At 50.0% G+C, this 14,850-nt stretch overlaps 1 protein-coding gene across 3 annotated transcripts; it reads left to right on the forward strand.

Annotated features, from left to right (window-relative positions):
• Positions 1–11,363, forward strand: Slc29a2 (solute carrier family 29 member 2). 3 transcript variants are annotated; one of them, XM_045156485.1, is made up of 12 exons: positions 1–586; positions 1,129–1,335; positions 3,393–3,553; positions 3,709–3,848; positions 4,183–4,317; positions 5,838–5,935; positions 6,155–6,239; positions 7,843–7,979; positions 8,237–8,342; positions 8,434–8,519; positions 9,438–9,637; positions 10,285–11,363. In XM_045156485.1, the coding sequence occupies exons 2-12, from the start codon at positions 1,240–1,242 to the stop codon at positions 10,394–10,396; spliced, it is 1,356 nt and encodes a 451-aa protein (XP_045012420.1). In that variant the 5' UTR covers positions 1–586; positions 1,129–1,239; the 3' UTR covers positions 10,397–11,363. The 3 variants fall into 3 exon arrangements, with proteins under 3 accessions (XP_045012420.1, XP_004656771.1, XP_045012432.1); XM_004656714.2 differs by having other exon boundaries at positions 1,129–1,210; XM_045156497.1 differs by having other exon boundaries at positions 1–173.
• The last annotated feature ends 3,487 nt before the right edge of the window (positions 11,364–14,850 follow it).

The following is a 14,850-nucleotide window of genomic DNA, read 5'->3' on the forward strand; positions in this document are numbered from 1 at the left end:
TGAGCCCCGGTGCACCGGTACTTCAATAAACACCTCTTGCTGCATTGCATAGAGAAGCGTCAGTGTCAGTCTTTGGGGTTTCGCTCGACTCCCGAGATTAGGAGTCCCTCCGTGAGGAGGGGTCCTAACAGCAGCATCCCGGAACCTGCCTAGGGGATAGAAGCGGATGCCAGGTGCGCCTGCCCGGGCTACCCGCCTCCCTCCCACACTGTCCCTGTCCCCCTCCCGGAGTTTTGCAGAGAGTGCAGGGGTGGGGATGAGGGCTGTCTTGGAGAGACCTTCCGGGTCAGCCGCCCCGACCTGCACGCGGGGTACGGAGACCCTAAGGTGCAGCCGCGTGGGCCACGCGCGCGACCGGGAGCCCGCCGGCTGGGGGAGGGGGCGGAGCGTGAGACCCGCGGAACCTGACCGGGGGAAAGCTCCTGGCCTCGGGTCTGTCGAGCTGGGTTTGAGGACATCCTCCCTCTCTCGCGCTCGTCCCGCCTCGGCGTCCTGCGGAGGCGCTGGTGCAGCCTTCCCGCCCGGCTCCGGGCCTGGCGCCTCGCGCTGCGGCGGCCATGGCGCGAGGGGACGCCCCGCATGACAGGTGAGCTGGGGACCCCGTGCGGAGCGGACTGAGGGCGGGGCGGGAAGGAGGGCTGGTGGCATTCCGGCTCACCTAGATGGTCCCAGGCTCCTCCAAGACCGACGGGACTACAACTCCCATCAGCCGATTCCTTTGGCTGCCTGAGTCGGCCTAATGGGGCTTGTAGTCCGTTCTACAGTGGGGATGTGGGGTTCCCCAGAGGGGTCCCTGCTCAGGGCTGTCTACGCGACCCCAAGAACACTCACGCAGGACGCTCTCAATGCAAACCGCACGAGGTTTATTGAATCCGATTTGTAAGGCGTACAAAAGGTCAGGTTCCTCATGGTATGCTTTTTACAAAATGGAGGTGGTTGCAAAATGACAGTTCTGTGGTTCAATGCAGCAGCAAGCAAGCCATATTACAGAAGCTTAAAAGGGCATGTTAGCAGAGCAACTAGAAAACAGGGCAGCAGAAATAGGGCAACTTTTATCCTTTCAGGGACAGCGGGAGGGGCGGCCCAGGCGCGTGTCCTCGGGGTGACCTTCTAATTGATTCCCCATAGCTACTACCTGGTCGGGATCAGCTTCTTCGTCTTGGGGCTAGGGACCCTCCTTCCCTGGAACTTCTTCATCACCGCCATTCCGGTGAGACCCGCGGCTGATCCACAAGCCACATGGCCAGAACTCTACTTCCCTCCGGCAGCACGGGACTGCAGCTCACCGGGCACTTTCTCCACCACGCCGCCTTTGACTCTTCCTTGTGCCCACTGGTCAGCCGAAGCTTGGCGCATCAGAGAGGGGAACGCCCCTCTAAGGGCTAGGGAAGCAAAACTTTCAGGAATGCCCAGATCCCAGAGTGGGCAGGGCCATCCAGCGTAGGGGTCCGTAACCAGCAAAGGAGCTACCCACGCACCTCCTTTGTCGTTATTTCTGAGCCAAGTGGATTATCCAGAGCCTTTGGCTTTCATTTCAATGACTTGAATTTCATTCATTCATTCATTAACATTTACTGCCTACCTACAATGGACCAGGCAGGGCAGATAAGGACGAAGGGTCTATCCCCTAAGCATTCAGACTCTTAAGGGAAGGCAGAAGTGTAAAGTTTGAATTTTCTTTGGATCTCAGTTATTGGTACATATTCAGTGTGACAACTTTTCAGATACCTCTGGAGTGCCTGGCTCAGTGCTGGACCCTGGATATCCAGAGATGTTAATAATGTAACATAATTGGTGCCATCCCTCCTGGAGCAGAATGCTTGCTGTAGGTTCTCAGGGAAGGAAAGGAAGGAATTCCTTCTGTATCACATAGAGATTTTTTTTTGTTGTTCATTTTTTATTTATTTATTTGAGAGCAACAGACACAGAGAGAAAGACAGAGAGAAAGACAGAGGGAGAGAGAGAATGGGTGCACCAGGGCATCCAGCCACTGCAAACGAACTCCAGACGCGTGCACCCCCTTGTGCATCTGGTTAACGTGGGACCTGGGGAACCGAGCCTCGAACCGTGGTGCATAGGCTTCACAGGCGAGCGCTTAACCGCTAAGCCATCTATCTCTCCAGCCCACAAAAGAGATTTTATTTTTTAATTTTTTTTTGTTCATTTTTATTTATTTATTTGAGAGCGACAGAGAGAGAAAGAGGCAGATATAGATAGAGAATGGACACGCCAGGGCCTCCAGCCACTGCAAATGAACTCGTGCGCCCCTTTGTGCATCTGGCTAACGTGGGTCCTGGGGAATTGAGCCTCGAACCGGGGTCCTTAAGCTTCACAGGCAAGTGCTTAACTGCTAAGCCATCTCTCCAGCCCCAGAAGAGATTTTTAAATTGAGAGCAGGGCAGCAAAGGATGGAGGTGAGGGGTTGGGAGAAGGGGCAGGAAGGAGAGAAGGCATTCAAAGTGGAGGCAAGAAATGACCTGTTGAGAAAAAGATCTAGAACCTAGGGTGCCTGAGGCTCACCAAGACCGAGCAGGAGATAGGACACAGAAGGGAGGCTGGGAACAGATTCTAAAGGGTCTCAGAACTTGGGGTAGCTGGGTGTGGTGGTACACACCTTTAATCCCAGCACTTGAGAGGCAGAGATAGGAGGATTACTGTGAGTTTGAGGCTACCCTGAAACTACATAGTGAATTCCAGGTCAGCCTGGGCTAAAGTCATACCCTACCTAGAAAAAAAAAAAAAAAAGGCTGGAGAGATGGCTTAGTGGTAAGGCACTTGCCTGCAAAGCCAAAGGACCCATGTAAGCCAGATGCACAAGGTTGGCACATGTGTTTGGAGTTTGTTTGCAGTGGCTAGAGGCCCTGGAATGCCCATATTTTTTCTCTATATACATCTGCTCCTCTCTCTCAAATACATTAGTAAAAATAAAAATGTATAGAATATATTTAAAAAAAAAACAAACACCTTGAGGTCTTTGCAGGCAATAGGGAGGTGTGGATGGAAGGTAGGCCCAGGAGTGACAGGACATGTGCATCAGAGAGAAAGCAGTCTAAGCTGGGGCCTGCTGTAATTACAGTAGTGCTCAAGAAATGTCCATGGAATGAATGAATGAATGTAGAATCTGCTATCGCCATTGGAGTGGAATCACAGTACTAAAAGGAGAGATAATTCAAAGTTACAGCAAGGCCCGAACTGAAGGGCTTGGATTCAGTCCCAGAATGTAACTGTTCAATTCAGGGCATGTCCATGGCGTTCTGACTGTACCAGGTGCTGGGGACAGTGCAAGGATAGTCTACGCAGGCATTGACCAAGCAATCACAAGGGTGGGGGTAGGTGGAGGGGGAAGACTGGGGAAGGAGTTTCTGAACCTACGCTACCTTCCCATCCGACAGTACTTCCAGGGGCGGCTGGCCGGGACCAACAACACAGCTGAGACTCTGAACACCAACCACACAGGCCCCACAGACACCTTCAACTTCAATAACTGGGTGACACTGCTATCCCAGCTGCCCCTGCTGCTCTTCACCCTCCTCAACTCCTTCCTGTATCAGTGGTAAGGCCCCACCCTTGGGTCCCCTATCTCCTTGCCAAGACAGTATCACAAAGGTCCAGGAAGAGTTCCTTTCCTGTTAGCCCCTACATCCCCCCAACTCCACTGCCATGCCCACTTCTACCTGATGTCTGATGCCCTCTGCCCCCTTTGAGCAGCATCCCTGAGGTGGTACGCATCCTGGGCAGCCTGCTGGCCATACTACTGCTCTTTGCCCTGACAGCAGCATTGGTGAAGGTGGATGTGAGCCCTGGTCCTTTCTTTGCCATCACCATGGCATCTGTCTGGTTCATCAACTGTAAGTACCTCTGCCCCTCCCTTCCCAGTCTCTTCCTTGTCCTGAAATGCCCAACAGATCCTTGAAGAGAAAACATGCCATTACCACCCAAAGGGAGAGGAAAAGTTACTTGTCCCAGCCTCACAGTGACCTATATCCAGGCCTCCTAGTCATTGGCCCTACAGACCAAAAGATGTACCTCGGAAGAGGAGTGGATGCAGAATGTTCCATAAGACTGCCCAGGGTTCCCAAGAAAGCCCACACCTGCCCACCATGTGCACCCTGCTGATATCTTCTCCAAGGAGTCCCTGAAGCCACCTGATTGAGTGGCGGTCCCATTTCTGTTCTTCCACAGCCTTCTGTGCAGTGTTGCAGGGTAGTCTCTTTGGGCAGCTGGGCACCATGCCATCTACCTACAGCACTCTGTTCCTCAGTGGCCAGGGCCTGGCTGGGATCTTTGCTGCCCTTGCTATGCTCATGTCCATGGCCAGTGAGTACACCTGGGTGTTTGGAGGGCTGGGTGGCCTTTAGGGTTTTCAGTAGTGGGGGGGGGGAGGGGACATTAAGGGAAGATGCTTGGGATTCTGGGGTAGAGAAAAATGTGATGGGGTGATGGGAAAGTGGGGTTTGAGACTGGGATTAGGGATCAGGGCCCTTGGGCTTTATACTAAAGGAGAATGACCAAGTTACCTTGGGCTCAGGAGCAAAGTTCCTGTGTTTTAGTGTTAGGAGAGATGGCTTAGCAGTTAAACGCATTTGCTTGCAAAGCCTGTCAGCCTGGGTTCAATTCCCAGTATCCACACAAAGCCAGATGCACAAAGTGGTACATGCATTTGGAGTTCATTTGCACCAGCAAGAGACCCTGGTACACCCATACTCTCTATCACAAATAAGTAAATTAAAAAAATATGTTAGCTGGGCGTGATAGTACACACCTTTAATCCCAGCACTCAGGAAGCAGAAGTAGGTGGATCACCATGAGTTTGAGGCCACCCTGAGACTACGTGGTGAATTCCAAGTCAGCCTGCACTACAGTAAGACACTACCTTGAACCCCCCCCCCACACACACACACACACAAAGTAAGAGATTCCTAGAGCTGGGTGCGGTGGCACACACCTTTAGTCCCTATACTGCGGAGACTAAGGTGTGAGGATTGCTGTAAGTTCAAGGCCAGCCCAGCTACAGAGTGAATTCTAGGTCAGCCTATGCAAGAGTGAGACCTGCTTCAAAAAGGGCTAGAGATGGCATAGTGGTTAAGACACTTGCCTGCAAAGCCTAAGGACCCATGTTTGATTCCCCATTATCCATGTAAGTCAGATGCACAAAGTGGCACATGCATCTGGAGTTCATTTGCAGTGGTTAGAGGCCCTGGCATGCCCATTTTCTCTCAAATAAATAAATTTAAAAAAAAAAAAAAAAGATTCCTATAGCTGGGCGTGGTGGCGCACGCCTTTAATCCCAGCACCTGGGAAGCAGAGGTAAGAGAATCGCCGTGAGTTTGAGGCCACACTGAGACTACATAGTTAATTCTAGGTCAGCCTGGACCAGAGTGAGACCCTACCTTGAAACCTCCCCCCCCCCCAAAAAAAAAGATTCCTATGTCTACAGTGGCTTTTGTGCCGATGTGCTTAGGTTGAGAGGAGGGATCTATTTGGGAGTCACATAAACTTGAGTTTGAATCCATTTCACTGCTTACTACCTGTGGGCATAGATTCTCCCACATGCATGGTTATTATAGCTCCTTGTTCAGATTGTAATAAGCCTGCAGTAAAAGGAAGCTTCTGGATAGGTTGCCCAACAGAAATATCATTTGGGGAAAAGTAGGAGTGGGGGAAAGAGCTGCTCTGGGTTCCTGTACAAGTTTGGAGTTTGATAGTGAAGGAAAGAAGGGGGAAAGTTAGGAAAGGAATCTGAATCATGAACCATAGGAAGTGAGGCAGTAGTTGGGGGGTCCCTATAGGACTGGGGGGCTTCCCATTCTACGTGGTAGCTAAAACTTCTGTTGCAGGTGGCACGGATGCCCAAACCTCTGCCTTAGGGTACTTCATCACACCCTGTGTGGGCATCCTCCTGTCTATCCTGTGTTACCTGAGCCTACACCATCTGGTAAGCCTGCCATTGGGCTCAATACCATACCTTGGGGCATTCTGGACAGAACCATGAGTCTAAGGCCTGGGAGAGACTAGGGGTGGCAGAAGTAGGAAAGGCAGTGATCACCCCAAAGGAGCTGGCTACCGGGAGAGTCCAGACTCCAAGCTAAGGGTATGGGGGAAGGATACAGACACCTTACGTGTGGCATGGCTGACACTGGCAATCCTTCTGTAGGCATTTGCTCGCTACTACCTGGCCAAGAAGCCATCACAGGCCCCAGCTCAGGAGCTGGAGACCAAAGCTGAGCTCCTCCAAGCTGGTAAGCCCTGGGACTCTTCATGGAGAAAGCTCAAGTCAGCACCATGGGACACATTCCCCCTCTGTCCCCAAATAGAGCCCCACCCCATCCCTAGAAACCCTGTGTGAGTGGAAGCTGATCACAAAGGGAGGACTGTGGGGTTCAGTGCCACTTGTAAAAAGTGATGAGGCTGTATAGTCGTGCACGCAAGCCCTGGATCCAAACACACTGAGTTTGGATCCTCACTTCACAACATCCAAGCTAGGTGGTCTTAGGCAAGTGACCTCACCACTTAAAGTGATGTCAATGAGAATACACTCAAGGTGCCTTACTTGCTGCTGATATATACATATGGTTGATAAATAGATATGTTGGGTATGGTGACACACTTGTAATTCCAGCACTCTGAGGCTGAGGCAGGAGGATACTGAGTTTGAGGAGGCTAGGTTGGACTACGCAGTGACTTCTAGGCCAGCCTGGGCTACAAAGTTAAACTCTCCAAAAAACACCCAAGGGTTGAGGATGTAACTCAGTGATAAAATATTTGTCTAGCAGCCATGAGACTAAGTTTAATTTCCAGTACAACAAAAAAAATAGTATGCAGGGCTGGAGAGATAGCTTAGCGATTAAGGTGCTTGCTTGTGAAGGACTCATGTTCAACTCTCCAGGTCCCACGTAAGCCAGATGCACAGTGATGCAAGCACACAGGGTTGCACATGCGCACAAGGGGGTGCGTGTATCTGGAGTTCAATTGCAGTGACTAGAGGCCTTGGCATGCCAATTCTCTCACTCACCTTTAAAAAAAATAGTATGGGGCTGGAGGGATGGCTTAGCAGTTAAGGTGTTTGCCTGCAAAGACAAAGGACCCAGGTTCAATTCCTCCAGACCCATGTTAGCCAGATGCACAAAGGAACACATGTGTCTGGAGGCCCTGGTACACTCATTCTCTGTCTCTCTCTCCTCACCTCTTTCTCTGTCAAATAAATAAAAAAATATTTTAAAAAATAGTATGTATAGAAATGCCATGTTTTTATCCTATGTTACCTGAGCCAGTGTGTTTGGATCCAGGGCTTGCGTGCATGACTCTACAGCCTCATCACTTTTTACAAGAGGCAGCTGCTGCCCACAGCACATGTTATTAATTCCCTTTGCTGTGCCTGGGTTGGAAAGTGTCACAGTCAGGTTTGCATTGCTGGTGGCAATCACTCAACTAAGAGCAGCTTATTGGAAAAAGAAGTTTATTTTGGCTTACAGGCTTGAGGGGGAAGCTCCATGATGGCAGGGAAAACGATGGCATGAGCAGAGGGTGGACATCACCCCCTGGCCAACATAAGGTGGACCATAGCAACAGAAGTGTGCCAAACACTGGCTTGGGGAAACGGACTATAATACCCATAAACCCACCCCCAACAATATGCTCCCTCCAGGAGGCATTAATTCCCAAATCTCCATCAGCTGGGAACCTAGCATTCAGGACACCTAAGTTTATGGAGGTCACCTGAATCAAATCACCACAGAAAGGGTACCATTGTATTAACTAACCACTGAGAATTTCCATCCTTGGGGCTTGGCTCCTAGGAATTTTGGGTCACAGGCATGACCCCAGCCTCCTCTTGCACCCCAGATGAGAAGAATGGCATTCCCAACAGCCCCCAGAAGGCAGCACTAACTCTGGATGTTGACCCTGAGAAGGAGCCGGAGCTGGAATTGGATGAATCTCAGAAGCCAGGGAAACCTTCTGTCTTTGTTGTCTTCCAAAAGGTTCATTGTCTTCTGGAAGGTTCAGCTAGGAAAGCCCCCAGCCATCAACCCTAGGACACCTTCTCCCATCCTCAGTCAACTCGGCCTTAGTGTTTACTTGTCACCCCCAAGGCCACTGGGTCATGGGCACAGTGGGATGCGCTCTAGAAACCTTGTTCCTGGGCAGGCAGGGCTGCAGCAAGAGGGTTGTGGGGTGGGTGCTGCATGTTGGGTTAGGGAGCGCCTTGCCCACTCACACCCCTGCCTTCGGCTCCCAGATCTGGCTGACGGCGCTGTGCCTTGTGTTGGTCTTCACAGTCACCCTGTCAGTCTTCCCTGCCATCACAGCCATGGTGACCAGCTCCACCGGTCCTGGGAAGTGGAGTGAGTCTTGGGGTGAAGAAGATTGGGGAAGTGAGGGAAGAAGACAGATGGGGACCAGAGTGATTGCCAGTCTTCTCTCTCCCCTCCCCAGATAAGTTCTTCAACCCCATCTGTTGCTTCCTGCTCTTCAACATCATGGATTGGGTAGGCCGGAGCCTGACGTCCTACTTCCTATGGGTAAGCATGCCTGGCCTGAGCCAACTGATGGTTTTAAGAAGCAGGAGCATAGAGAGAGAACTCTAATAGTCTTAACTGTCTGGCAGTGGAACAGCCTGCCAAGTGCCAGTGAGTGGGCAGGCCAGGACTTGGCCTGAGATCCTCCAAAGCAGAAGCCACATCCAGTGGACCACGGTGCTCAGAGAATGTGATATGGAGGTTCCTGTACCTGGGGAAGGGGTGGTGAAGATTAGCTTAGCTTGGGGAGTGTTGTTTCTTTACATGGAATCTCCAAAGGATAGTAAATGCAGCAGATTCAAGAAGAGCTGCTGTACCCCAAGTAGGGAAGCAGCTTAGGTGTCCAGCCTCCTGTCCCAACTAGAAACCCATCTGGGAGAGGATGGCCAATAGGTACTAGTAGTAGTTGGGTAGAAGAAATATATTCAGATGTTTCATGGCACAGTAAAGTGATTATAAACAGTACTGTACTGTATGCTTCATGAAAGCAAGGAGACAGGATTTTGAACATTTTCACTAGAGAGGATCAGTGCTGGAGGAGACAGATATGTACCCCAGCTTTGAACATTACACAATATGTGCACGAATCAAAATGTCATGTGGTACCCCATAAATTTGTACAATTTTTTGTGTACCAACTAAAAAAATTAAAAGATGAAACCCTATCTGCCTCTAAGAAGTAAATCTAAAGTTTTTTGGTTTGGCTTTTTTTTTTTCCCCCCAGAGATGCCATGGCTGGTGTCTGGTAGCTAAGTGGACTTGGCTCATCCCCCTGGCTCCCTAGAGGCCATGTCCTTAGTGATTCAAGGGTGGGTCGGGACAGAGGAGGCCAGGGGATGATTGATGGGTCTATGCTATGAATGTTCAGAGGTATCTGTGGAGCCGAAATCTGGCTCAAACTCACCCTAGCTTCTGCCGCAGCCAGATGAGGACAGCAGGCTGCTGCCCCTGCTAGTGTGCCTGCGCTTCCTATTTGTGCCGCTCTTCATGCTGTGCAACGTGCGGGAGCGCTCGCGGCTGCCCATCCTCTTCCCGCAGGACGCCTACTTCATCACTTTCATGCTAGTCTTCGCCATTTCCAACGGCTACCTGGTGTCCCTCACCATGTGTCTGGCGCCCAGGTCTGAAGGAGGGGAAGGCTAGATACTGATGGTGGGGAGGGGGTAGACTCTTTAAGGAGGGACAGCTTGAGGGACTTTGTCCGGATCCGTCTTAATCTGTCCTCGTGACTCGCTGGCGCCACCTTGTGGGTTTGGTCTTCAGCTGTGCTGAGGGAGCTGAGCTGGCCCCAGGCTAGGAGGAACTGGGGAAGTAAGTTAGCCCCGCACTGATTCTGGGTTGACTGTCATCCTTTACAGCTCATCTAGTTCCAAAATTCTTGGTTGTAGAGGATTAATCTTGGTCAAAAGCAGGTTTTCTAGGCTTTTTTTTTTTTTCCCCTGTAGGGACAATTGGGCTGAGAATCTCAAGAGAGTAAAGGTGCCAGAAAGGACGGGCTTGAGGACATTTTGCTGAGAAATTAAGAGGTTATTTCGAATTCTGTAATGTTTTCGTCCCTAAAGTCCTTGAGAGGTGGCTTTGTTAGCAGCCTCGTTTTACCTATGGGGATAATGAAATCTAGAGAAGGGCTGGGTCGTAGTGCCACCAGGGTAAGGCCAGACCTGGACCAGAACTTAGGTGTCTTTTGTATAGGGACAGCAGGGGCCTGGTGGCTAGCTCTAAGGTTAGACTGAGCATTTTCTAAGAGTTCCCATTCCTTGTGTTCCAGGCAGGTGCTGCCACATGAGAGGGAGGTGGCTGGTGCCCTCATGACCTTCTTCCTGGCCCTGGGACTCTCCTGTGGAGCCTCCCTCTCCTTCCTCTTCAAGGCTCTGCTCTGAAGAGTTCCATTAGGGCTTCCCACAGCCCTCTTCTTGGCACCTCTTCTGGAACTGGGACCCAAGCTAGGGGAATGCTAAGCCAGCCAGGTGTCTACTAGGCTGGGGCGCTTGGTTTACAGGTGCCAGGAGGGCACAGGAACCCCCCTCCATCCCTGGCTGATGGCCACTTGGGGGTGCTACAAGGAAGAAGCCCAGGAATAGAACAGGACACAGCAGGATTGACTTCTCCTAAACATACAAAAGAGTACATCAGGTGACAGGGGTAGGGGGACACAGGACAAGAGCTGTCCCCTGTCACCAGAACAGCCTCTGTTCTTCAAGCCACCTGCTGATTCCAGAGAGCAAAAGCACCAGCAGGCCTTGCCAGGAATGCACTGATGGACTCTGCCTCAGTTCACGGTGGGAAGTGGGGCTAGCTCAGGACAGCAACGCCTCCTCCTCCTAAGCCCCACTGACCCCATGATCAGGTCTCTCCCACTGAGGTTAAACAGTGCCAGGGAAATTGAGGAGAGAACAGATGTTAAGGATCTGACTGCTCAAATGACTAGCCTTTGAACTTCAAGCAGTGTTTTCATGGCCAACACTTACTGTCTCCTCTCCCTAGAACCCAACTGGGCTTGGCTAACAGAAAAAGTTAGCCTGCATGTGAGTGCTGCACCACTTGATAGTTTTCAAAGCTCTTCCACACCCATGCTCTCACTGAAGTCTCAGAGACCCCTGGACGGGGTTGAGCAGGGAATGTGCCTCCTTGTCTGACAGGAGAGGAAACCAAGTCCCAGAGGGAAGTGACTGAGCCAGGATTCAGCCGCCATCCCCCGCCTTCTCATAGGTGCTGATCATCCTGCCCACCACCTGCTCCTTCTCAAGGGGCTCAGGGCAAGAATTCTAAGCACCTCCTGCCATCTTTTCATCCCATTTCTCCCTTGAAACCTGTTCCCAGGTTCTAATAAAAACTGTTTGTATAATGCATCCAGTCTTTATTTCCAAAGTTTGGTGGGCTCTGTTAGCCTCAGTGAGCCAGGCAGGGTGGGGATGATTGTACTTATTTAACAGGTGGGATGACTGAGGTCCTGAGAGGAGCAGGGATTTGTGGGGTATCCCTGTGCTGGCCCACTAGACCACATGGATCTGCAGAGCTCTGTGCTGAGCAGAGCAAATGGCTAGATGGGTAGCTGTCACTCTCCCCTTCCATGAGCCCTGGGTCTCACCTGCCTCCTCAATGTTGTTCCAGAAATCTTGGCTCAGAGAGGCAGTTAGTCTGAGTATGGCCTCAGCAACCCACCTCTGCCCCTAATAGATGGAGAAGGGGCCTGTTATATCTTCACACACCTGTATCACCTACTGTGGTGGTTTAATTCAGGTGTCCCCCCTCAACTTAGGTGTTTGGATTGCTAGGTCCCCAGCTGATGCCAATTTGGGAATTAAAGCCTCCTGGAGGCAGTGTGTTATTGGGGGCAGGCTTACGGGTGTTAGAGCCAGCTTCCCCTTGCCAGTGTTGTGCACACTGTCCTGTTACTGTTGTCCACCTGCTGTTGGCAAGGAGGTAATATCCACCCTCTGCTCATGTCATCATTTTCCCCTGCCATCATGGAGCTTCCCAAGGCTGTAAGCCAAAATAAACTTTTTTTTTTTTCCCCCCACAAGCTGCACTTGGGCATTTTCTGCCAGCAATGCAAACCTGACTGCAGCACCTATCCTTCTCAAGAGCAGGGTCTTCTTGCCCTCTGCCTTCAATGAACATGCATTGAGTAGGTAATGTACCAGGCACTGAGCCAGCACAGGGGACTTGCATTAGCAGAAACCACAGGATGGAAACAAGATAGGACCTTGGTTGCTGAAATAAGCCACAGGGAAGAAAGACCCCAAGTGAAAGTATGTTCCTTTGTTCATAGGTGCTTACCCTGTCTGATTGGGAGGACCTGAAGCAAAGAGGACTCAGTGGTTCCTGTTTCCCAAAGGAATATAACCTGTTCTATGACTTGTGATGGTCTCTTGCAGTATGTGGGATGGGACTCTAAAAGACAAAGTCATCTCCCCCACCAGGGAGGGCAGGATAGACATTCTTCCAGCTGGGTTTTGAGGAGTGACTATGAGTGCCAGGCTACAAGTAGGGCAGCGTCCCCATCCGAGGTTCCCAAAGTGTGGAAGTCACAAATATGAAATATTTAGTGCGTGTGGGTCCTCACCTTCCACCTTTTTTTTTGTTGTTGTCTTTTCGAGTAGGATTTCACTCTAGCCCAGACTGACCTGGAACTCACTATGTAGACTCAGGCTGGCCTGAAACTCACAGCAACCTTCCTACTTGGCCTCCCAAGTGCTGAGATTAAAAGTATGGTGGCATACCTTGTTTTTAAGGCAAGGTCTCTTTGTTATCCACAGCTCAATTTTGCCAGGCAAGTGGCCCACAAGTTTCCAAGGATTCTCCCTTGACTGTCTCCCATCCTGCCATAGTCACCTTGGAAAAATATCCTAAGACCTGTAAAGCATTCCTCACAAGAAAGAGGCTAGAAGGAACCGTGCCTGTATATTCAGGAAGACACATGAGCTCCTTGTACAGCTCCAGCACAAGTAGTCAATTGAGTTATTGCTGCACCATGACTTTGAAATTTTTTTTTTTTTTTTTTTTTTTTTTTTTAGGGCTGGAGAGATGACTTAGCAGTTAAGGCGCTTGCCTGCAAAGCCAAAGAACCCCGGTTTGATTCCCCAGGACCCAAGTAAAACAGATGCACAAGGTGGCGCATACATCTAGGTTCATTTGCAGTAGCTGGAGGCCCTGGAATACTATCTCTCTCTCTCTCTCTCTCTCCTCCTCCTCCTTCTCGCCAATAAATAAATAAGATTTTCTTTAAACTTTATTTATTTGAGAAAGAGAAAATAGGTGTGCCAGGGTCTTCAGCCACTGCAAACGAGCTCCAGACGCATGGGTACATCTAATTTACATGGGTCCTGGTGAATAGAACCTGGGGTCTTTGGCTTTGCAGGCAAATGCCTTAACCACTAAGCCATCTTTCCAGCCCTTTTAAAAATATTTTCATTTATTTATTTGGGAGGCAGAGGTAGGAGGATCACTGTGAGTTTGAGGCCACCCTGAGAGTACACAGTGAATTCCAGGTCAGCCTGGGCTAGAGCAAAACCCTACCTTGAAAACACACACATGCATATATAATCTTGTAAGCATAGAGAGAGATGGGGAGAATGGCAGGGGCTCTAGCCACTGCAAACAAACTCCAGATGCATGTGCCACTTTGTGCATCTGGCTTTACATGGGTACTGGGGAATTGAACTCAGGTTGTTAGATTTTGCAAACAAGTGCCTTAACCACTGAGCCATCCCTCCAGACTTCTGGTTTGGATCTTAAATGTCACTTAAAATCCATGTGTTGAGGGCTTAGTCACCAGCCAGTAGTGTTATTGTGAGGTGGTGAAAGTGTCGGGAGGTGCAGCTTCATGGAAGGAAGTCAGGTCACTGAAAGCATCTTCTTGAAAGTGACATTAGGACCCCAGCCTATCCTCTCTCTCTTTGCTTCCTTATTACCATAGAGTGAACAGCATTGCTCTACCTTGCACTTTCTGTAAGAGTGCTCTGCCTCACCACAAGCAAAGTGATGGGGCCAAATGACCAAAGATTGAAACCCCCAAACTGTGAACCAAAATAAATCTTTGCTCCTTATAAGTTAACTTATCTCTGGTATTTTCCCATAGTAACAGGAACTTGACTCTCATGGTGTTTATGAAGGTGGATATACTGGAGACTCTGTGTGTGTGTGTGTGTGTGTGTGTGTGTGTGTGTGTGTGTGTGTGTGTGTGTGTGTGTTTTAAGCCTATGGCATCTGGTATTCCCAGGCAGTCTCCCATCCAACTACTAACCAGGCCCAACTCTACTTAGCACATTCAGGGTGGCATGGCCATATACCAGACTTTGTCCCAAAAGATTTGTCTTTATTTGTGTTGACATATCCAGGGGTTTTGTTTTACCTAACTCAGAAACCACAGGATGGAAAATCTACCAATCACAGGGCAGTTCTCAAAAATGATGAAAGGCCACTAGGCGTGGTGGCACATGCCTTTAATCCCAGCACTTGGGAGGCAGAGGTAGGAGGATCACCAGGAGTTCGAGGGCACCCTGAGACTACATCATGAATTCCAGGTCAGCCTGGGCTAGCGTGAGACCCTACCATGAAAAAAAAAAAAAAAAGATGAAAAGCATCAAATATGATGCCTAGAGAAAAACTACAGATGAGGTAAACGACAGACAGGAGGTTCTTTGAAGGCAATTTGGGTCTCTAGGTGGGCTTTACCCCTCCTTCTCATAAGTAGGAGCTCTTCATTCTCCTGCCTCTTTCCTTCTCTTACTCTAATAAAGTCTCTCTAAACATAAAAGATTCTTTGGGGAACTGAAAAGCTCCCTCAAATATTAAATTTAACAAGTCATGTTTGTGAAGAGAAAAATGCAGG

Source organism: Jaculus jaculus, chromosome 1, assembly GCF_020740685.1.
Source record: "Jaculus jaculus isolate mJacJac1 chromosome 1, mJacJac1.mat.Y.cur, whole genome shotgun sequence".
NCBI classification, from domain to species: Eukaryota; Metazoa; Chordata; class Mammalia; order Rodentia; family Dipodidae; genus Jaculus; species Jaculus jaculus.

Excerpts from the sequence above, each read along its gene's own strand:
- Slc29a2 (XM_004656714.2), top strand. The coding sequence starts at position 558 with ATGGCGCGAGGGGACGCCCCGCATGACAG. Across the intron at positions 8,520-9,437 it reads TGACGTCCTACTTCCTATGG|CCAGATGAGGACAGCAGGCT; the intron begins GTAAGCATGCCT and ends CTTCTGCCGCAG. Across the intron at positions 9,638-10,284 it reads ACCATGTGTCTGGCGCCCAG|GCAGGTGCTGCCACATGAGA; the intron begins GTCTGAAGGAGG and ends CTTGTGTTCCAG.